Source organism: Corythoichthys intestinalis, chromosome 4 (assembly GCF_030265065.1).
Source record: "Corythoichthys intestinalis isolate RoL2023-P3 chromosome 4, ASM3026506v1, whole genome shotgun sequence".
Lineage (NCBI taxonomy): Eukaryota > Metazoa > Chordata > Actinopteri > Syngnathiformes > Syngnathidae > Corythoichthys > Corythoichthys intestinalis.
The window spans coordinates 11553414-11578610 of NC_080398.1; the positions used below are offsets into that span (position 1 = coordinate 11553414).

General features: G+C 39.4%; 1 protein-coding gene across 1 annotated transcript in view; it reads left to right on the top strand.

Annotated features, from left to right (window-relative positions):
- Nucleotides 1–588: 588 nt before the first annotated feature.
- Nucleotides 589–25197, top strand: part of col14a1a (collagen, type XIV, alpha 1a) — a 219102-nt gene continuing 194493 nt past the window's right edge. The window contains exons 1-2 of the mRNA XM_057834300.1: nucleotides 589–851; nucleotides 5523–5626. Coding sequence (XP_057690283.1) covers nucleotides 5527–5626 — 100 coding nt within the window. The 5' untranslated portion in view covers nucleotides 589–851; nucleotides 5523–5526. The remainder of the gene's footprint in view (nucleotides 852–5522; nucleotides 5627–25197) is intronic.

Below are 25197 nucleotides of genomic sequence, written 5' to 3' on the forward strand. Positions count from 1 at the left end.
GTAAGCTACTTCATATGCTGGTAGCAGTACTACTGACCAATTTATAAGTCTGTGTGCGGGCCAGACATTATTGATTTTATGAAGGAGGCTGGGGGCCAGATGAAATTTGACCACGGGCCGCATTTGGCCCCCGGGCCGGACTTTGGACATGTCTGGTCTAGACCGCGAATATAAAACGACCCCCTCTTTTTCAATCTTATTTCAATGCAAACAACACCGTCTTATATTCGGGCCAATATGGTACATGCAATGATACTTCTCCGCTTATGTGGAAAAAAAAAATAAAATCCACTTTATGCCTTTGGACTTCAACTGAATTATTTGACACCGTAAATATAATCTATAATAGAATACTCGCTCTTGAACATTTAATACTTGGAATTTAGAATGAGTATTGACTATCCTTCACAGGAGGAATCGAATGCAGTAACCTAAACTAACCTCTTGATCGCAGGTTCCGGATGTGAGCCGGGCCACAGGGTCGAATAGTGACCCCCAACGAAGGTTGCTGCAGCCCGGGTGCAACCTAGAGGATGAGAGCGGGTTATTTTGCGCAGCTGCACTGCGTGACGCCAATGTACAAATGCGTGTGCGTAAACGCGTATATGTGTGTGATGAGATGAGATGTAGTGAGGGTTGGGACAGGAAGGATTAGCCGGAGGGAGGGATGACTGAATAACGAGGAGAGTTACACCTACCCCACCGCCGACCGATTTAGTGAGCCGTGTGCGGAGAAAAGGAGCGACACAAGGAAAAGGACGAGGGGAGAAGAATCCTTTTGGGACGCGGTCGTTTCGGATTTCTATTTTTTGGCGTATAAAAAGGGACGATCCGGATTTATGATTGGAAAGGTAAGAAACGGAATTTCATTCATCGTGCTTGCATGTGAAAGTCGGTCTCAGGTGCGTTGCAGGTGCGTTTGAATGCAACCGAAGGAATTAAAAGTCTGAAAGAGTGTCTTGTATACTCAGTTTCGCTTCTAACAATAAAAGAAACCACATTCCTAGTTTATGAATTACTTGCAGCTCAAAGGCATAGTCTGAATATAGGGGCTGTGGATCGGTTTAGCTCCACATGCCATAAGAATCCAGTCTTGACACAACTTTGTTACAAGTGGTGTTTTATTCATCGAGCTGCGGGAGAGCAGGTGTCCCCAGGTGAGAAAGATTCCTCATCCCTTCTCTTGCGTGTGTAATAATGAGCATCAGTCAGGAGGTGAGAGGTAAACGAGGTGAGGAGGAACAAGAAGTGGGGACTGAAGAGAGGAGAGTGGATTGACAGAGGCACTCAAACCACCCTGTTCCTTATTTGAGCTGTCAGTCAAATTTGGTTTACGTTAGTTCACCATTTTCCCCTTTTTTAAAGTCCTAATCTAATTCCTTTGCATAGTCGAAGTTTGACTTTTGGAGCAGGAGGGGCAAAACATGTTGATGACCCCTAAACGCAGTGTCAGCAATAAAATAAACTTACATGAAATTTTAGGGTTGTCAAATTTATCGCATTAACTGGCGGCAATTAATTTTTAAAATTAATCATGTTAAAATATTTGACGCATTTAACGCATGCACTGAATGACCCATTCATGCATTGCCTCAAACAGTTTACAATGGCGCCGTTTTAGCATATTTAAGGTGAAAAGGCAGAGTAATGTGAGTGGACACAGGTGTTCATTGGACCGCGCCTTTTATTGGCTTAACCTTTGGCAGCCACTACTAACAGCCATGGTTGCCCAATTTCCTATCATGCATTTGGGCGGAGCAAGAGATGACCTTTTTCTTACCACGCTTAATTGAATACAACGCAGAAAATATTGTATACCATTTGCAGCCACCACTGACAGTCATGGTTGCCCAACAAAATTACCATAACTTGTACTCAAATTTATCTTTTAAGAACTACAAGTCTTTCTATCCGTGGATCCCTTTAACAGAAAGAATGTTAATAATGTTAATGCCATTTTGTGGATTTATTGTTATAATAAACAAATACAGTACTTATGTACAGTATGTTGAATGTTTATGTCCGTGTTCTGTCTTATCTTTCCATTCCAACATAATTTACACAAAAATATGGCATATTTTAGAGATGGTTTGAATTGTGATTATTTAATTTTTAAGCTGTGATTAACTCAATTAAAAATTTGAACCATTTAACAGCCCTAGAATATTTATGATAATAAGTTGAAAATGAGCGGTTTTTCCCCCATCATTCTTGAGGGGAATTCGTAATCAGGCTGCTTAGAACAGCTATACTTTTCGCTGACAGTAATTTAATGTACTAATATGGAACAACACTGCAGACATATCTCTTTGACAAACCATTTCTTTGACAAAGTAAACATAACATCTTTGCTTTTAATTGAAAGGAATATGACCTTCTGCTGTTATTTCCCTAAAGTTGTTGACAGTAGCTACATGGCAGTCAAAGTCCTCAGCTGATCATCGACAACTAATCAATTAGCAAATTAATTGATAACTATTTTGGTAACCGATTAATCGTCTAGGACCTTCTTCACCTTAAACTGGTTTAAATTCTTTGAACTGCAAGCCGCTACCTTTTTCTCCTCATTTTGAATCCTGTGGTGTGTGCAATGATACGGCCAATTTATCGATTTTTATAACGGCCGCCAGGGGCGCTCGAGCATAAAATGTAAGACTGAGACACATGGAATATATGTGTCGAGATAGACTGTAGTATGCACTATTAGCGGTATTGTAACTTTGTGCTTTGTGCATGAATAAAAGTAGCACACCCTCATCTTTAGACTGTAGTGTGAACCGTGCATTTAAAGTGGCACTCCGAGTTGAATGGGAGGCTTGGATGACCGGCGGTGAGAGATCGCTTACCAAAACTGGCCGCATGTGAAGAGCAACTTTTCCACAAGTCTGCCAATGGATCCTGACAGCGTGGAACAGTGTGAAAAAAATCCTCCATCACCAACGGGTTTCGAAAAACCGGTCTGCTGCGTGACGAAGAGGACGCCACAAGCTCAGGAGTGAATTTGCCTCATTATGAGAGACATTGAAAGCGACAACGAAAGAGAGACAGAAGGTGCGTGGCGAAGTGTATCTGAGCCTATTCGTATCCGGCACTGAGGGTGAAGACTTCCATGGTTTCAGTGCACAGGAGGAAGATGAAAATGGCTAAGACTTTTATGTTTTCTAATAACCAGCCCAGTTAGTGCTGTACTGCCGTGTTGCTGCTATGTAACTGCTGTGTTGCTGTTATGTAACTGCCGTGTTGCTGGCGCTGTTCGGAAAGAAAAGACATGTTATTAAAATTTCGAAAACTCTGTGTATTTCTTTGTAAATATCTCATGTTACTATGTGGGCACATGCGGCTTATATACACGAGAGGCTTATGTACGTACAAAATGGTTTTTCCTTTAAAAATGTACTGGGTGACGCTTATAATTAGGAGCGCCCAATAGTTCGGAAATTACGGTAATAAAAAATTACTATGGGGCATTGCTGTGGTAGATACGGATCTAATCAATTAAATCGATTAATATATTAGTCATCAACGAATTTTATAAGCGACACAGTTGTAGACGACATTTAAGTCATCCATTTTGTCTTCAACATGACGAAAACAACTCAAAGGTAAATTGTGAAGGTAATTGAAAGAAGTGACAATTATCATCGTTTAATTGTCTAATTGGCACACTTGGGTAAAAAACTGAAAAATACAACTCATAACTGTAAATTTGAAGAGCTTTTCAAATCTGCTAAAATATTTGAAATCTACATATTCGAGATCATTCTAGATGCAAAAGTGTGAGAAAATGGCCAAAGAAGATGACATGTTTGCGCTTCAAAAGCCCTTGTCAAACATTTTTTATTCAAATGAACAGAATTCTGGTCTTCATTTTGGTCATTTTTGGAAAGTTGGTGCCACTACCTTGCCGCTAGAATTAATGAGATGTTGCAACAATAATCACATGACTCCATTACGCCAATCAGACTCAAGCTTGCCGTTCTATGATCATGCCAGCCTGCCTTTAACACAGGGGTGGGCAAACTATTCCACAAAGGGCTGCAGTGGGTGTGGGTTTTTGTTGCAACCCATTAAGAGGACACCTTTTCACCAATCTGCTGTTTTACAAGTGCAATCAGTCGATTGCAGTCAGGTGCTTCTCATTTCTGATGAAACCTCATTGGTTAAACTATCTGTGTTGGCTCAGTTGGAACAAAGACCAGGACCCACTGCGGCCCTCGAGGACCGGTTTGCCCACCCCTGCTTTAACATGACTCGAAAGCGCGGATTTAATCCTTGCTCCCAGCTTTTATTTGGCAACGATTGACCACGGAAAATCGGAGATGTGATCCTTTTAATTTCATAATAGTAACCATGAAAGAACTACAGTATTCACTATTCAAACTAGAAACTTTTCTCCACTAGCGGGCACTCATGCTCTTTGGAAGAATAATGCTTTATTTTTGTCTTTTTTTTTCCTCTCGACGGAATTCACTGACTTTTTATTTTGGTTTTTTTTGTATTTTTTTGGCCTAATGCGGTTATGTAATGGGTTATTGTACAGTATCATTATAACAACAGTTCATATTGATAAGTTTGTGCTGAGAGAAAAAAATACTATTGTTTAAAAAATAATAATGATAAGCAGTTACTCACAATGTTACTCATTACTTGAGTATTCTTTTCACTGGATACTTTTATTACTTGTACTTGAGTACATTCGTTGGATGACTACCTTTACTTTTACTTGAATATTACTGTTTTGAAGTAACACTACTCTTACTTGAGTAAAATTTTTGGCTACGCTACCCACCTCTGATTATTATTTATACCATTTTATTCATTTTTTTTTTTTTAATAAAAAGAATTGGTGATAAAAGGGTTAAGTGATTGATTTATTAATACTATCAATAAAATTCAAAATTAGTTAAAATTGTTTTTGCATAACCATAATCTCACTTTTACGAAACCAATAGTGTTAATTGAAAATTCTCTTTTCCATGTTATAATTCATGGGTTTGTTTTAGTTTTGTGAGATTGTCTCTATTTGTGTGGCTGGGGTCATTTTACGCCATAAGGCTCCAAAATCACCCATTTCTTTATTTTAAATAATTTGTATTCTTCTATTTTGCCTCTGTAGCCTCACTCTTCCATAATGGAACTAGAAATTGGTTGTTGAAGGTCATAGTCTCTTTTCTCCTCTTCTCTGTTTTTCGGTACTCTTTTCTTCGACACTTTGACTTCTATTCTCCTGCCAACAAAGTCCTCCACTGTTTCAGCCTCCTGCGTGTGGGCGTGAATCTCGATAGCTGCTCTGTGGTCAGTCTAGACTGTCCAACAACCGCTGTGTAATTCTCTTCAAGTGGACTTTGTACCGGGCTAACTGATTTCAGATCAGCCCCTTAGGTCTATGTGGGGGGCAGGGTGGCAAGGTGGGTCTCCCTGACCTATGGAGCCAACCCACAGTTGAATAGCATTCTTGAGGTCTGTCACTTTGTGTCTTGTCTCAATCAGCTTTTGCTTAGCTTATTTTGCTGTTCTCTCAGGTCCATGTTGCTGCTTGTAAGGATGTTCTCTCAGGGCTATTTGTTGGCTCCGCTTGTGTTACTGGCTGCTCTTTCCAACTTCCCCAGTAAAGCACAAGATCAAGGTAAGTTTTCTTGATTCCTCTTTATGCTGTACTCAAGGTTTAGTCCTTTTCTCCTTATATAAAATCCCTTTCTCCCTGATTTCTGAGCTCCAGGTCTACACTGTTTTACACTTGCTCCTTAGTAAAACTTTCATCATCACTCCTCCCTCTACATTATCTCTGGTGTTGATGGGAAGGCTCAATCTGATCAAATGACATCACGCAAATTCTGATCCTATCACTTCTAACAGGGTAACATTTCAGCCCGGCATCACGGCGGCGCTTGCCACCTGGCTGCAGATGCCTGCTACGCTTCAGAGCGGTTTTTAATATATGTACTGTAATAGCGCGCTTCAGGCCGTGGTGATTTGCTGTGCGATGAGCGGCACAACATATACAACGCTCCAGTGTGCCTTGCAATCAACCGCACCTCAGCAAACTGGATTTAATCAAAGTGCGTCCCATCACAAAAGTGAGCTGTCTAGTTTGTGCTGATGACTGATATAGGTGAATTAGCATATTCGTGTATCCTTGGGAAACCCAATTTGTGTTTACTTCAGTCTTAAATAGATGTTTTTGATGAATTTCACTTGGCGTGTTTAAGCTCTAGGGAATGATGACAATGCACAAAAGCTTGTTAAAACTAGGGAAGTATGATTTCATCTGATTATCATTGCAGCTATAGTTTGGGTTAATATGAGAGGGATAATTTCAAAGTCATTATACCCATCATCCCTCGCTCGAAATATAACTACAGTGTTATGTATTTGTGTGTGGGTGTGTGTGTGACGGAGAGAGCGAGAGGCAGGAAAAATGTGCAATCGAGGAAGTGCAGGAGGTTAAATACTGTACTTATCTTGATGAAGATTATAAGAAAATGAGCAAGAGAGAAATTTTGCTATCTGTGATCATGTTCACATGAAATTATTTTGCTGAATTTGAAATGTAACAATCAAGTTTTAAGTGTGGGCACAATACAAGACAAGGTTTTCAGACAAACCCTTCATATACAGTATTTCATAATTGTTTTATTTGTTTTCCATTTTGGTGGTATGTAAAAGCAAATATGAAAAAAGAGAGATATTGTCCAAATACAAAATCCCCTTCCAATGAAGATCTGATTTGTAATATGTTACTTTAAATCAGTGCTTCTCAATTATTTTCTGTCACGCCCCCCCAAGGAAGACGTAAATGTTTCGCGCCCCCCCATACACTCTGCCGCCACTGTAAATAGTATCATTTGTCTATAAAATTACTATTATAAATACGCATCTGCCTAACATTGTGTCCTTTTTTTCTAATAAAGAAAAAAAGTAACATAGATCAACTTATAATAAAGTATAACTTTATTAACATTGTTTTGTTTGTAACACAGAATACTTGACGTGCATCAATTTGCCTGAATTAAAAAAAAAAAAAAATTCTCATCCAAGCTAAAAAATACACTCAAGGTACATTTTTGACCATTTGATAAAGAAAAATAAAAGTAATAAAATCAGTAAATAATACAAAATTAAAATTGATTAGAAACATTCACTCATGAGGACAATGTGCCAAAAAATTTGACCGAAAAAACAAATCTGAATAAAAGGGGGGAAAAAGTGTCCTTGGACAGGACAGTTTTTATTTTTGCTGCTCACAGTATTTACCTCCTTTGCAATGGTGTGGAGTTATTTTGCAATTAGCATGCTAACAATGCTCACTGGCTTACTGATATAACACTGACAAAGCAGGACGATTGTTGGCAATATTCGGCACGTTTTCACTGAAAAAATCAAGCGGCTTAACAATGAGATTGGGGTCTAATGTCTTTAAGTGGCGTCTTAATTGATTTGGCTTCTTGCTGCCTGCTATAATTATTTTTAGACACAGTAAACAGTGGTCTTTCATCATCACCCACTGTATTAAAAGTCAAAGCTAAAAGGCAAACGGCACGAAAAAAGCGCATTCACGGCGGCCGAGGTAGAACCGTAGGTGAGGGCAGTCGTCGTGACGATCCCAAGCCGAAAATGGCACTTCTCGGGCGGCGACGTGAGAACCGGACAAGACAGTGGGTCGCTGCGTGAGTGAGTCCGGTCGGAAAACGGCTTTCGAAAACGGCGGTGACACACTGCTCTTCGTATCTGTTGTCTGTGTGTGCTGAGTGCTCTTCCTTAGTTCAAAAATACTGCGCGCACTCTGAAAATGAGAGCGCCACTGCCACCTACTGAGTGGATGTGCAAGTACACTTTATTCCAGTACGGCAAAAAAAAAAAAAAAAAAAAAAAAAAAACATGTTCCCCGAGGTCACATGCGCCCCCCCTGGCATTGCTCTGCGCCCCCCCAGGGGGGCGCGCCCCACTATTTGAGAAGTACTGCTTTAAATAAACAAATGATCAAAAAAATAAAAAGATGTACTACAGACATTTTCAATCTAAATTAGTTACTAGGGTTGTTCCGATCATGTTTTTTTGCTCCCGATCCGATCCCGATCGTTTTAGTTTGAGTATCTGCCGATCCCGATATTTCCCGATCCGATTGCTTTTTTTGCTCCCGATTCAATTCCATTCCCGATCATTTTTCCCGATCATATACATTTTGGCAATGCATTAAGAAAAAAATGAATAAAACTCGGACGAATATATACATTCAACATATAGTACATAAGTACTGTATTGTTTTATTATGACAATAAATCCTCAAGATGGCATTTACATTATTAACATTCTTTCTGTGAGAGGGATCCACGGATAGAAAGACTTGTGACTTTGTATATTGTGACTAAATATTGCCATCTAGTGTATTTGTTGAGCTTTCTATAAATGATACTGTGGCCATCCCAAATGCATGGTGGGAAGTGGAACCATGACTGTGCGTCGTGCTACCAATTGATATATCTTTTCTGCGTTGGGAAATTATCTTTTATCTCTCTATATAGGTAAAACTGCGTCATTACAGATGGAGCGCGAAATTGAGTGAGAGGGTCATACAGCTCATACATTAATTGCGTTAAATATTTTAACGTGACACATTTTTTAATAAATTGATTGCCGCCGTTATCGGGATAAATTTGACAACCCTACCTTAAGCCTAAACTAAAGACTCTGGATGAGTGTAACATATTATGTCTGTAACGTTAAATAATTAGAAAACGATTTAATAAAAAAAAAAAAAAAATCTCTCTAAAATCTCTCTCTCTCTCTCTCTCTCTCTCTCTCTCTCTCTCTCTCTCTCTCTCTCTCTCTCTCTCTCTCTCTCTCTCTCTCTCTCTCTCTCTCTCTCTCTCTCTCTCTCTCTCTCTCTCTCTCTCTCTCTCTCTCTCTCATATATATATATAATTTAAAAAAGGCATGGCCGATTTTTTTTTTTTGCCGATTCCGATACTTTGAAAATGACTTGATCGGGATGCCAATCGATCGGGTATAGCGTCTAGAGCGCGAATATAAGACGACCCCCACTTTTTCAGTCTTATTTCAATGCAAAAAACACCGTCTCGGGGCCAATATGGTATGACATGACACTGAGATGAGCATTAATGAATCCCTATGATGAATGTCCTTTAGGCTAGGTTCATACTGCATAAATCCGATTTTTTCGTGTTTTTACGACTCGAGTGAGGCATTAACTTGGCGGTCTGAACGGGACAAGTCGCATAGAAATAGACCATTTCAAATCCGATCTGGGCATTTTTCGTCTGTGGTTTAAATCTGATTTGGGCCACATTTTTCCAGAATGTGGCCGCGGTCTGAACTGTCAAGTTCAGAATCCCAAATTCTAATTCATGCAGCAATTATGTCAGCAAAGAGTAAGAGCGGCACGCAAGATGGCAGCGATGTAGCTGTTCATTAGCATTAGCGCTTCGTGAATAGCAATTAAGAGAGAGAAAGTTGGCGGCGATGTTCATCTGCAGTGGCCCGATGCTCACTCATTCGATTTGATCTCGTTGTCATGTCTTGTGTCAATAACCATTAAAGCTCTGTATTCTGTATTCTCTGTACTCTGTAGCTTGAACTCGGCTTTTACGCAGGAGGTGGGCTTGACCACAGTCATAAAGAAAAATAACATGAAGAAAAGTATAAGCCTGATAATGCTTGATTTTCCTTCTGTGTGCCAAATGAGCAATATTTCAGTATTACTCACATGGCTGAGTCGGGGCAAACTGACACACACATATAAGGCTTATGTGCGTGCGTCATGCACGCACAGTGCGTGTATGCGTTCTATCAGTCCATGTAAACTTTGAATGTAAGACTAAATAGGGATTATTGATGTCTGTTATGTGTGTCCTCTTTTTGAAAATCAAAATATGATCACCCTGGAATGACATACAGTCAGCATGTGTAGTTATTTGTTTTGATGCTTCTGCACATGCGGGTCAGTTTGTTCAGCGCATGTCAGACAAAGGACTCAATGGACTAAAGCAGTCTGAACGGGCACGCCAGAAAAACAGATATGACAAAAAAAATCAGAATTGTGCATTAAGACTTGCAGTATGAACTTAGCCTTAGTGTCATCCTGCAAATTTTCTCACTTTTGAATGAAAGATCAGAGTGGGACATAAATGGACTTAGTGACAAAATTTGTCAGAAGACACTTAATGACATCCGTCATAACCATTCATTAATGCCCATAACAGTGTTACGTCAAAACTATGACTGTCTAATGACGCCGATGTCAAATAAAGTGTTACATATTAACCCAAAACCCAAATAAATCAACAAATAAGACGCACTGGACTATCAGCCGCAAGACTCAAAATGAGGGAAAAAATAGCGGCTTATAGTCTGAAAACTACGTTAATTGTGACAATATCTGCTTTCCTTTTAATAATTCTCTTCAAGCGTTTGGGAACTGATGACCGTAATTGTTAAGATTTGAAGGTGGAATTCTTTCCCACTGCCGCTTGATATATAACTTTACCGGAATTAGGGTTTGTACATCTGGCCTCAACTGTACACAATGTGGGCGTGTGCAAAGTATTTTCCACAAAATCAAAGATTTTTCAATCGCTCTGAAGGTCTTTGGTAGAATCAATAATCCACTTGTCACATAATCCTTGTATTGATCTCTAGCACATCAAGATACAGACAACTATACCAACGAATTAGATGCTTAAATAATGAATGTTTGTTGGTGGATTTCTAGAGGTTGTCTTAAAGCATGTATCTTGATGGTTTTTGTGCCGACTTTTATTTAGCAGATGTACTTTTAAACACTGATTACTTGAAATGAGAGCATGACTTTTCTCTCCTCTTTTGCCAACACCTCGATCCCCATCTGTGCTTGCACCATTTCTTCTCTCCCTCTGTTTTTACTAGTTATTTTCCTAGTCCGCTTTCCTCGCTTTCATCATTTCAGTCCAATTTGTGGCAGCTATTGTACCGCATAGAGTCATTTATTTCATTTTAGGCAGAAATAAACAAGAGGTGCGACCAAAGGGTGCCGGTCTAAATTGGACTGGGAATTGTTGCCACCAAGTTACAGCATCATACGGGTGACCCCTGTCCAATCCCTTCATTAGGGGGCAGTGGACAGACATGAACGCCCCTCTAGGCAACAATATCTAGTCAACTGCGATTTTAGAATGAGGATTAGTGTGTGTACTGTGTTTTAACAGTGGAGGATATTTGTATATACAACACATAACTTCATGATATCTTTAGGAACTCTCCTTATGGGGGAGGGCACGGCCCGTGTATGGCCTGCCTGCGGTGACGGGTCTGCCAAGTACAATAAATACAATCTAGTATTGTCTTCTTTTGAAAGTGCATCCACTTCACGAAAACGTGACAATTTAGACTTAACAATTTATATAGTGCAAATTTTAATTTGAATAAAAATATAAATGTAATGCATGTATACTCAAACATTATTCAAATTATTGCTGCATCTAATATTTCATGGATGCCTTCTGTATTGTTTTTCTCAGTGACGCTGAGTCTGTTTAAAGTGCCTGTGACACGAAAAAGCATGTTTATTTCATAATACACGCGGTATTTTATGCCCCTGAATGATATGGGCCGCTTGGATGTGTGTGGAAGCCATAGCTATTTTTATTTAGTTTTTTTAATTCCGCCCCATGAAAATGAGTGACTTCCGGCTTCGGTCTTGCATTGAGGAGGAGGGCGCTGTGACGTGTACGGTAGAAGAAGTCCTCTTCACGCTACAGTGTACTGTTGTGTATGAGGACGAAGGATTCAGCTGATTTTGCGGATTAATACGTTTATTTTTCGCATCACGCCAGCCAAACGGCTGCAGGAAAATCATTCTGTATGAGGGAGAGGCGTATGCGCCTTTTTGGAGTTTCAAAAGGTTCCCATTCACCGTGGATATTTACTGTGGGACCATTGGACTTACGAGGAAGTGAGTAAACATCTTGTTTTGTATTATGTCAAATACGAATACAGTGATCACAAAGTAAACACTACAAAATTCCTTTAAATGAAGGACTACTTACGTTTGATCATTGATAGGCATGTAAAAAGCTCTCCTAATGCTCATTAGCAGCAGCACGTTAGCTGCACAACAACTCCAGCCACCCTCCTCCGGGGAACGAACTGTAAATTGCTCTCCGCCGGGCGGTTTGCCGATCCGCAAAGACAATCGACAACCAGGTCGTCATGTCAAATAATCCAGGATAGTTATGTGTGATTTTCCGCTTCGAAGACTTTGAAACATCACTCGGTTCGGGTTAGCATGTCGGCTAGCTGTCAGGCCTTCTGGTTTGTTTACATTCTCCGAAGCCGGGGAAGGGAAATGACATATGTCCGATTTAGGTGTCATAAAATATCGTTCGGGAGGCGCGACAGTAAAGGTGAAGTCGACAGTTTTGACCATTATGGAGTAATTTTGCCATGTCGTCCTGAATAAATGCATTTTTATTATTTCATATTCCATTCAGTACAAGACTGTTATTTGTCATGACCATGCCATTTATTTAGCAATTGGGGAAAATACTTGGATAAAAAGAATATCCTGTAAAAATATTGAAGTAAAGAGACAGAAACAATGACATTTTGCCGCTCTCTTCGTTGCGTTTTCCTCGTTGGGAATATTTCCCCCTCGACGGGCTGACTGGTCCTTCTCAAGCCATTTATATAGCTATTGGGGAAAATACTTGGATAAAAAGAATATCCTGTAAAAATATTGAAGTAAAGAGACAGAAACAATGACATTTTGCCACTCTCTTCGTCGCGTTTTCCTCGTTGTGAATAGTTCCCCCTCGACGGGCTGACTGGTCCTTCTCAAGCCATTTATATAGCTATTAGGGAAAAATACTTGGGTAAAAAGAATATCCTGTAAAAATATTGGAATAGAGCAGTGCTTCTCAATTATTTTCTGTTACGCCCCCCCCCAAGCAAGACGTAAGTGTTTCGCGCCCCCCCCCAAACTCTCTGCCGCCACTGTAAATAGTATTATTTGTCTATAAAATTACTATTATAAATACGCATCTGCCTAACATTGTGTCCTTTTTTCTAATAAAGAAAAAAGTAACAGATCAACTTATAATAAAGTATAACTTTATTAACATTGTTTGGTTTGTAACAGACAAGACTTGACGTGCATCAATTTGCCTGAATTAAAAAAAAAAAAAAAAAAAAAAGACAAACTGTAAAAATACACTCAAGGTACATTTTTGACCATTTGAAACAGAAAAATAAAATGTAATAAAATCCGTAAATAATAACAAATTCAAATTGATTAGAAACATTCACTCATGAGGACAATATGCCAAAAAAATTGACCGAAAAAACAAAAATGAATAAAGGAAAAAAAGAGTGTCCTTGGACAGAAGGACAGTTTTTATTTTTGCTGCTCACACTCAGTATTACCTCCTTTGCAATGGTGTGGAGTCATTTTGCAATGAGCATGCTAACAATGCTCACTGGTTTACTGATATAACACTGACAAAGCAGGACTATTGTTGGCAATATTCGGCACGTTTTCGCTGAAAAACAATCAAGCGGCTTATCAATAAGATTGGGGTCGAATGACTTTAAGTGGCGTCTTAATTGATTTGGCTTCTGGTAGTCCGCTATAATTATTTTTAGACACAGTAAACAGTAGTCTTTCCTCATCACACACTGTATTAAAAGTCAAAGCTATAAGGCAAACGGCACGAAAAAAGCGCATTCTCGGCGGCCGAGGTAGAACCGTAGGTGAGGGCGGTCGTCGTGACGATCCCAAGCCGAAAATGGCACTTCTTGGGCGGCGACGTGAGAACCGGACAAGACAGTGGGTCGCTGCGTCAGTGAGTCCGGTCGGAAAACGGCTTTCGACAACGGCGGCGGCGCACTGCTCTTCATATCTGTTTTCTGTGTGCTGAGTGCTCTTCCTTAGTTCAAAAATACTGCACGCACTCTGAAAATGAGAGCGCCACTGCCACCCACTGAGTGGATGTGCAACTACACTTTATTCCAGTCCGGCAAAAAAAAAAAGAAAAAAGCATGTTCCCCGAGGACACATGCGCCCCCCCTGGCATCGCTCTGCGCCCCCCCATGGGGGCGCGCCCCACTATTTGAGAAGTACTGGAATAGAGAGACTGAAACAATGACATTTTGCGGCTTTCTTCGTTGCGTTTTCCTCGTTCTGAATAATTCCCCCTCAATGGGCTGAATAGTAAAACCGATGAGCCCAGTCTACTGCTGACGTCATCCACCTGTTGGGGACGCTAAAGCCCTATAATGGTAGGCGTGGCTAACCGGCAGATTAAAAAACTAATTTCTCATCATCTGTGCTTTGCTAAATTGTTGTATATAGTCGAATCGTCTCAAAATATGATTCTAATTCACATAATAATGCCATTTAAGACTTTTTTTCTCGTCTCATATGCTCTTTAAGGGATGTTTAAGTTTGTTCATCTTCATTTTTGTTCCCTACTCGGCCCCCAGAGGGTGCAAGTAGAGATAGTTTATCATGCAGCTGTGGAAGCAGCAGCACAACAGTGCTCAAATTTCCTAAGATTTTGATGATTTCTTTGCAGTCCAATTACACAATCAAGGACCCTAAAGTATCTTTGTGTTATCCAGCATGTGTGTGTTCAGTGTCTGTGTGGATACTCATTTATTTAAATTGGTTGTGTTGATTATCTAATTAGTGTGGTTCAGGTTGAAATCCAACATCGAGTGATGTTTGCGTGTGTATCTGCAATGATCTTTCATGCATATGTGCAGTGCAAGTATGTGGTTAGAGGACAGACGATAAGTGTGAGTGACTTCGTGGTGACCAATGATTCAAACTATAATGAACTCAGAATGAAGCCAATGAGGTGAAAGAATTAATTCCTAAACAAAAGGCAGAATGAGGTAGAGGCAGCCTGCTTTGAATTTAAACAATGCTCATTTATCCAAAGCCATTCAAGTGGCAGCTCCTCACCATTCACTGTCTGTGGACTGTAATCCACCTTGTCATGATCTCCAACTCGGGGATAAATGGAGCAATAGATGTGATGTGAAATGGCCCCACTGGTTTACCTCCTTTGTTATTGATATAAAATAATCAGTAGAGTAAAATCAGCCTCACTAGCCAATGTCAATTTTTTCGGAAATAATTATGGATATTTTTTTGCGAGGACATAAAGAAAATGGACATTGAACCAATGTGTGTAGTGTAGTCAAAACCTTCACTCAAGTAAGAGTAGCGTTACTTCAAAATAATATTACTCAAGTGAAAGTATAAGTACTCATCCAGAATACTTACTCAAGTACAAGTGAAAAAGTATTTGGTTAAAAGAAGACTAATGTCATGAGTTACAGCTTACATTGTCAGATTTTTTTGGGGGGTATATATTTTTTTGGTATATATTTTTTTCCTTACAGCACATCATCATCAGTATGAACTGTTATCCTTTAATATGTACTATAATATATTCCGCGGGTTGAATGTGAAACAGACATTGTTGCAGCCTAAATGTCAATAAAGTAACGCGGATTAGCTCCGTTGTTTGATACTCCACCTCCGACTCCTTCCCTAGCTCGCCACGACCGAAAGAAAATGGTGACGTCACGTACCGTAATGGTCGGCAACGAATCGGCGCATACGTTGCTTCAACACAACATGGCCGTGTCAATAAAAAAAAAAAAAATCGGTCTTTATATATATATATACCTGTATAATATATTTATATTTTTGTCTCCATCCCTGTACCCGTTTATAATGACCACCATGATTTTACAAGTTGATTTTGGGGACAAAAAGTGCGCGTTATATTTGGGAAATTACAGTATTAAGGTAATCAAATAATGTATCGATTGGTTCGTTTGAATAGTCAAGGAACGCTTGCAATAACATTTATTCTGACTTGCCAAGATTGCGCTTTCAAAAGAACATTAAAAATGAATACAAAATGAAATACCAGGATGTTTCTTCAAACGATGTCGAATTGCACTTTCATTTCACAAGAGCAATATATGCATTTTAAAAACAAATTAAAATACCGGAGCTTAGTGTCATACGGAATAAAAAATTTTAAAAAACTAAATGCGGATCTAAGTACAACAAAAGAACAATTGGCTAGCTTAAATGCTATAAAATGTTAACATTTTTTTTCTTTTACAAAGCTCTGAACAAATCATTCAAACACATATTTCCATTAAAAAAAATAAAAATAAAAATAAAAAATACCAAGCTAAAAAACGAATGCATGAACAAACATATTAGTGCCAAAAAAAACTTACCTTATGTTGGTTTTAACAGGGTGCAGCTGGATTCCGCCATGTTAGATGAGTGTGTCATATTCACTGTTCCCACTAGAGGGCAGTTTATCCACGCAAATATACCCACCCAAATAAACTACTGTAAATGCAAACATTATCAAAGCCATGACTATGCTACTCTAATTATCCGAATCCTAAAGAAGCAAAATGTGATTCGAAGCTTTTTTAAAAATCGAATTATTGGGGTGAATTGATTAATTATTGCAGCACTACCTATTACATAACCATACTATCACAAAAATCATCGAATACCAACTAGAAGACTCTACAGAAATGAAACATCCCCCGTCCACAGCGCATAAGGGACCTTCAGTGGAGAAAATATATTTCCTACCATGAAATTAAAACAATCATATTGCCGTTTTTCCGCTGTCTATCGGTGCCAAATAAAAACTGGGAAAGGTTGGATTCCACTTGTGTAATTGAGTATTTTTTTTATGGCGCTTTAAAGGTGCCATGTGATTGAATAGGCCGTTGTGATCAAAAGACTTGTGACTGCAAGCTTGTGTGTGGTCATGTCACTGTATTGCTACATCTGATTGGTATAATGAAGTCATGTGATTATTGTTGCGACTTCTCATTGGTGAAATTGGTAGAGCCACTGTGGGCATCACTGGAAAAATAAACGAAAATGTAATGAATTAAGAGGAAAAGCGTAACGACTCTAGTGTAGCCCAAAACAGTGGAGTGAAATTAGCGTAATCTATTCAAGTAATAGGTATTGCGTGGAAAAAACTGTTTTTTAGAAGTACATTTTTCTCAAACAGTTACTGAAGTAAATGTAACGGAGTAAGTGTAACTCGTTACTACCCAACTCTGACAAGGAGAAACAATTAGTGTTCCACTAAATAATTAATCTCATGGGAAAATTATATCACTTCAGCAAGTCTGTGTGTAATTGTGCATACTGCATGTCTCTTGGTTGTAAATTGTGTATATTTATGATGTTTAAATTAGGGCTGTCAAATTTATCGTGTTAACGGGCGGTAATTAATTTTTTTATTAATCATGTTAAAATATTTAACGCACTTAACGCATGCGTGGGACGACCCACTCATGAATTGCCACAAGCAGATGACAATGGGGCCGTTTTATGTGTATTGAGAGCTAAGAGGCAGAGATAAGCGAGCGGAGTGGACACAGGCATTCATTGGGTCCGCGATATCAATTGGCGTTGACATCTCTTCCACAACAATTTTTACTATTGTGGCGAGCGACGTGGGGTAGTATGACAGGAGATCTTTTTCTTAACACCCTGTATTGAACACAAGGCAGAGAAGATATACCATTTGCAGCCACCACTGACAGTCATGGTTGCCCAGCTTCCCATCATGCATTTGGGTGGAATAGTTAAGCCGCTACAGTATCATTTACTGAAAGCACAGCAAAAATAATATTCCTATCTCTCAAAAATAATAATGTTCACAAAAAGAAAAGCGCTCAATGCAAGGAAAAATGGCATTCCCAATCAAAAAACCTATGCAAAATAATACTCTGACTTTGGTCAAACTCTTTTCAAACATTTCGTTTAGCTCAACAAATACACTAGATGGCAATATTTAGTCACAATATACAAACTATCAGAGGTCTCATATGTTGTGAAGTCAATACTCAAATGAACATAAGGTACAATAAACCCGGAAACTACGGCGTCAGTCGAGGGGCAAAACACACTAGAAAAACTTGGCTAGATCTCTAATTCATTTAAAACTTGCCCTTGACACCTTGTAGTATATTTCAATCACTACCTTCCACATTGGCGAGCTATTAGTTTATTTTTTGATTCAAAATTTTACAAATTTTATTAAAATGAAAACATACAGAGGGGTTTTAATATAAAATTACTATAACTTGTATTCAATCTTCTAAGAATTACAAGTCTTTCTATCCGTGGATCCCTTTCACAGAAAGAATCTTAATAATGTTAATGCCATCTTGTGGATTTATTGTTATAATGAACAAATACAGTTCTTCTGTACAGTATGTTGAATGAATATATCTTGTCTTATCTTGCCATTCCAACAATAGTTTACAGAAAAATGTGGTATATTTTAGAGATGGTTTGAATTGCGATTAATTCTGATTAATCAATTTTTAAGCTGTGATTAACTCGATTTAAATTTTGAATTGTTTGACAGCCCTAGTTTAAATGTAAAAGAAAGTACAGATGATAACAGTTGTGACAAAACCGACGTTTACTTAGCAGAGATAGTCAACATTAAAACTGTCTTACAATCAGTCAAACAATTTGGCTGAAAAAATAAAATATACATTTCCACACTTTTCTTTAACAAAATATTCCCTCACAAAATGCAATGGCCTTTTGATCAGCACACATGGCACCACAAGCAAGCAATGATCAAAACCAATATCTCCCACCTCATGCTATTTGCTTTTGCAGTGGTTAAAAAAAAGAAAATGATTTAGTCAAGGGGAATGCAGAGATTTTATCGATGATAGAATTGTTATATTCCATCCATCTATCCAACCATTTTCCATCCCGCTTATCCTATTCAGGATTGAAGTGAGTTTGAGCCTTTAGCTGACTTTGGCCAGAAAGGCAGACGACACCCTGCACTGGTCACCAGTCTTTCACAGGGCAGGAAATGTTATTTTGGGAGGTGAAGAGAAGTGTAGCAAAGAAGGATCTGACAAGTAACCCAAGTGTGACAGAGGATTTCATCACTACACTTGTGTACTACGTGATCTGGCTACCAGAGCTTGTTTGTTTGCGGCCAGTGTGCAGGTTTATAGGCTTCAATCCAGGCTGACCGCTCTGCTATTTAAATTCTTTGACAGAAAAAGCAAACTGAGGAAAGCATCAAAATAACATAGAGGAGAGAACATGAAGGAAGCCAACATTTTGAGAAGCAAAATATACAAATTGATCAATTTTTAAAAAGCTACAGGATAAAGGACAGACAACCAATCAACCACCAATTGTGCAAGTTCTCCTACTCGAAAAGATTAGAGAGGCCTGTATTTGTCAACATGGGTAAACCTCAACTATGAGTGACAGAATGTGGAGAAAAAAAAACTGAAAATCACATTGTTTGATATTTAAAGAATTTATTTCCAAATTAGAGTGGAAAATAAGTATTTGGTCACCTACAAACAAGCAAGATTTCTGGCTGTCAAAGAGGTCTAACTTCTTCTAACGAGGTCTAAAGAGGCTCCACTAGTTACCTGTATTAATGACACCTGTTTTAACTCATTATCAGTAAAAAAGACACCTGTCCACAACCCTCATTCGGTCACACTCCAAAGTCCACTTTGGCCAAGACCAAAGAGCTGTCGAAGGAAACCAGAGACAAAATTGTAGACCTGCACCAGGCTGGGAAGACTGCATCTGCAATAGGTAAAATGCTTGGTGTAAAGAAATCAACTGTGGGAGCAATTATTAGAAAATGGAAGACATACAAGACCACTGATATTGCCCTCGATCTGGGGCTCCATGCAAGATCTCACCCCGTGGCGTCAAAATGATAACAAGAACGGTGAGCAAATCCCACAACCACACAGGGGGACCTAGTGAATGACCTACAGAGAGCTGGGACCACAGTAACAAAGGCTACTATCAGTAACACAATGCTCCGCCAGGGACTCAAATCCTGCACTGCCAGATGTGTCCCCGTGCTCAAGAAAGTACATGTCCAGGCCCATCTGCGGTTCGCTAGAGAACATTTGGATGCTCCAGAAGAAGACTGGGAGAATGTGTTATGGTCAGATGAAACCAAAATAGAACTTTTTGGTAGAATCACAGGTTCTCGTGTTTGGAGGAGAAAGAATACTGAATTGCATCTGAAGAACACCATACCCACTGTGAAGCATGGGGGTGGAAACATCATGCTTTGGGGCCGTTTTTCTGCAAAGGGACCAGGGCGACTGATCTGTCTATAGCAGGGGTGGGCAAACCGGTCCTTGAGGGCCGCAGTGGGTCCTGGTCTTTGTTCCAACTGATCCAGCACAGAGCTTTTAACCAATTAGGTTTCAATGGAAATAAGAAGCACCTGACTGCAATCAACTGATTGCACTCATAACACACCAGATTGGTAAAAAAGGTGTCCTCTTGGTGGGTTGCAGCAAAAACCTGCACCCACAGCGGCCCTTTGTGGAATAGTTTGCCCACCCCTGGTCAATAGGAAAGAATGAATGGGGCCATGTATTGAGAGATTTTGAGTGAAAATCTCCTTCCATCAGCAAGGGCATTGAAGATGAGACGTGGCTGGGTCTTTCAGCATGACAATGATCCCAAACACACAGCCAGGGCAACAAAGGAGTGGCTTCGTAAGAAGCATTTCAAGGTCCTGGAGTGGCCTAGCCGGTCTCCAGATCTCAACCCCATAGAAAATCTGTGGAGGGAGTTGAAAGTTCGTCTTGCCTAACGACAGCCCCAAAACATCACTGCTCTAGAGGAGATCTTCATGGAGGATTTGGCCAAAATACCAGCAACAGTGTGTGAAAAGCTTGTGAGGAGTTACAGAAAATGTTTGGTGTCCGTTATTGCCAACAAAGGGTACATAACAAAGTATTGAGATGAACTTTTGGTATTGACCTAATACTTATTTTCCACCATGATTTGCTAATAAATTCTTTAAAAATCAAACGATGTGATTTTCTGTTTTTTTTTTTTTTTCACATTCCGTCTCTCATGTTTGAGATTTACCCATGTTGACAATTACAGGCCTCTCTAATATTTTCAAGTGGGAGAACTTGCACAATTAGTGGTTGACTAAATACTTATTTGCCCCACTGTATATTCACCTGGAATGACCGCAGTTTTTCCCTTTAGCTTAAACTTTATGCATAGTTTAAGATTACGTTAATTAGTCTTTTTAAAAGGCCTTTGAATGGAGGTTCACAGCGCCACACAGCAAGAGCATTTGCAAGATATGTAATGTGTTTGAAGGCATTCCTGTAATTTACCAAAAACAATGGATCTTTGTTTGTATAAAACCCTTCATGTATTGTATGGTTTGGCACCTCTGATTACTTCCTGGTGCAAAAATGTTGTCACCATGGTCCTACTTTGCGGATTGTCTTTAATTTTACTGCCTGGCATGAGTTTTACTGAAAGCTCATTCTTGAGCAAGGGGAAGCCACTATGAATGGCAATTAAAAAAAAATAAATAAATAAAAATAAGGTTTTACATGATATTCATTATTTTTCTCCTATGGTTATATTGACATAGAACCTAACAAAAGAAAGACTAGATTACCTTCTGTCATCAGAGAAAAAGTTTCTACTCTTTTCAATTCTATAGTTATGAAGTTTTCGAAAAAGTTTGTTTTCAAGGCAGAATTCTGTAAATTTTTTTTCTTTCTTTTTTTTTTTTTCAATTATAACTTTGACACTAATATTTTTTGGCCTGGACAAAGTGGGACCGGCCAGAGAGGAAGATCACGTGGACTGAGCTCTGGTGACTGGAGCCGTTTTGCATCTCTTTCCTGCTCCGATCAGTGTACGACACCCTACCGTCACCATCAAACCTCCACAAATAGGGAGTGAGGGAGGGCCCATCGTTTAGGCTATGTGGAGGGAGAGGAACCATGGCGCACTTACTTGGGTGCAAGACTGACCTAAGCCAGAGGAGATATAGACCCTACCCACCTACGTCACAAAACCACGTGCTCGCTGTATGGTTCCGCCCACTTGTCCGTCATTTTGACTCTGTATTATCATTGTTTTCAATTGATGGCGGAATTTAAAATGCATTTCATGGAAGACCCGGTGCTTTCTGATGCCGCAAACTCACTGGATCTGTTGCATAAAAGGCGTTATGAGGAAAAGCTTCGTTCTATACAGTCGCCAGATCCATATTTGATGCCCAAATCGATGTTTTTCGACCCACTGTCTTCGCCCTGTCTGCCTGACATCTGCTACGCAGATATTTACAATTATCTTGTCCACACTAAATCAGCCTATTCTCACGAAAATATGAAAAACTTCAAGAGCTTGGAGGCTTATAAATACTTCGTTGCTGGTTGGGTGAAACAGGTCCTCGTCCACGAAAATTCGGCAGGAATCTATCTTGTGCTTGGAAAGGTGAGTTACGAAATTTTCAATTCAAAATCTTTTGTTATTGCTAACATCCACTGTCAAGTCTAATGTATTTCATGTCGTTTGTCAATGGAGTTAAGGCTTTTAATTAGGGCTGTCCCAAACGACTAATTTTCTCCCGACTAGTCAGCCGGCTATTTTTACGATTAGTCGACTAATCTAATAATTATTTTATATATTTTTTTAACTGATTTAGCAATGAAATTTTTGTTGACGCTTATCAATTCACAAAAAACATATTGGAACACTCAAATTATTTATTAAAGTACAAATAAACACGAAAATAACAATAATAAATCACAAATAAACAATGAGTTCAAATGCTGATAGAATTAACTAGTGTAGCATCCCGATTGAAAAGATGGTCTCTTAAACTGATGGTTTACAACTTTTATTCCATCCTTGATGTAAACACACTGTAAGAGCTACGGTGCACACAAATAAAGCAACACAATTAGAAATTAACAAAAACTTTTCACCTTTTTCCTTTTAAACCTTATTTATATATCAATGAATTGCCTATATGAATTGCCTTTACCTTAATTTATTACCTTATCATTGACAGTCTCTCCCTTGAGTGCAATCACTGTATATACTGTATATATTTATGACCTTTTAACCTTATATAATTTTCTATACCATAAAATAAACCATAACATGAAATAAACCTTTCAATTAGCATTAAGAACAATACTAATAGCACTTATAGGCCCATTGTCAATGAAACATTATTATTTAGTGAGGCGACAGCACCCTCTGGTGTACAAAAAATGAAAAGAAAAAAAAATTACAAACTGCGTGAAGGCGCTTGAAGTGTTTATTCACGGCCGACGTGCAGCCAAGCTTGGCATTGAAGAGACACGACAGAAGAGTGTACTCTCCTTTGTTTCTTTGAAATAAGGCAATGTTTTGGACACTCTGGTGCGCTTTTTTTGGCTTTGTGCCGCTTTCCCCGCTTGCAAACAGAGCATCCGACATTCTAACTCAAATATTTTTTTAACCCTTCATTAACCGTCGACGGGATGTTGTGCTCGTCGACGGATTTACGTCATCGATGACGTCGACTATGTCGACTAGTCGGGACAGCTCTACTTTTAATGTTTATATGGTTTAGCGATAGCACTCTCACTACATACATACGTGTATGTTGTCGGCGATTAGCCTAGCAATGATCTTAATTGTGGTTATTTGTCAGCCCCGTAGACGAGGCCAGTTTCTTTCACTTGGTACCAGCTAAATATTATTCAAAAAATAACGATGGTGGAAGAAAGGGAAGTCACAAACATCTTGAATTTGAAACTATGTCGTACTACGTCGTATGTTGTCGGCGATTAGCCTCGCAATGATGTTAATTGTGGTTATTTGTCAGCCCCGTAGACGAGGCCAGTTTCTTTCACTTGGTACCAGCTAAATATTATTCAAAAAATAACGATGGTGGACGAAAGGAAAGTCACAAACATCTTGAATTTGAAACTATGTCGTACTACGTCGTATGTTGTCGGCGATTAGCCTCGCAATGATCTTAATTGTGGTTATTTGTCAGCCCAAAACCCTCTAAGTATATCTTAAATGCATCTTACCGGATATAAAATGACTACTACATAGTCTGTGGTGATTTTTTGGTGCCCAGTTTTCACGTCGAATTGCAGCCGTCCATTTCGCTCTCTTTGGATCCCTCGGAATACGGTAAAACTTCAAGTCTCTCCTTCCATCTTCTCTGTTAGTGCAACCAACAGCCACACACGCCTTCACCATTTTGATTATTAATGTTAAGGAGCAGAAAAACACGCCGTAAATAGGAGAAATGTACGTAGCCGTAACAGGTTAACACTATGTTTTGACGGACAAGTGGGCGGTACCATTCAGGAGAGCGGAGTTGTGACGTCACGTGGGTAGGGTCTATACTAGTAGGAGGCGCCATGACAAGGTCCTCTGGGCACTTGCAGACATCTTGGACCGGGAAAGGGTGAAAAAGCGGCAGATCAAGGCAAGACAAACACCAGCGATCCAGTTAATTAAGAAGGGGTAGAAACCACCAGCCTTCAAGACGATCAAGAACAGCCTCCTGCAACCTCCACTTTACAGTGATGAACAAAAAAGATCCAATAACGAACACAAAAGACCTCACAGAAAAAGCGGAAGTGTAACAAAGTAGCGATCAAATGCACAGGTGAATGAATGGCGAGCAAACAGCTGGTGAAGAGAGGAGGTACGCGGCACATATGCTGTCAAATGCGAACTCTGTTGACAGCGGCTAGTTTTTTAAGTCGGCACCCTTCCTCGGGTGGCCCATCAGCGGCGGCGACGTCGTCGTCTTCCCGTGCGGCGTCAATCAGAGTATGTCACGTTCGGAGGGGCGGCAGCCAGCTGGTGGTAGGGACGATCAGCTGACTGACAGTCTCAAAAAAGTTACCAATTAAACGGCCAGGGCCGTAGCACCACTCAGAAGTGCAGTGAGCAGCGTGGGTAACGGTTAAATGCAAAAATGGAAGAAAAGCAGGTTGGCCCTCTGGGTGGGGAATTCAAATTAAAAAAGAATATAGATGGAACAACTCTCAGAAAATGTAAATAAGTTGGTTTGCCTCAGCGACTGGCTAGAGGATGAGTAGAGAAGAGGGCCACATTTATGTGTACACTACACACACTTTGCACACATTATAAATAATACTTTTTTTGTTACTGTTCTAAAGCTCTGTTGTGTGTTTGGTTTTGCAGAGAAAAAGAAAGTATCTTCAACAGAAAGAATGTTAATGTTGTGAATTTATTGTTATAACCAACAAATACAGTACTTATGTACAGTATGTTGAATGTATATATCTGCCTTTGTGTCTTGTCTT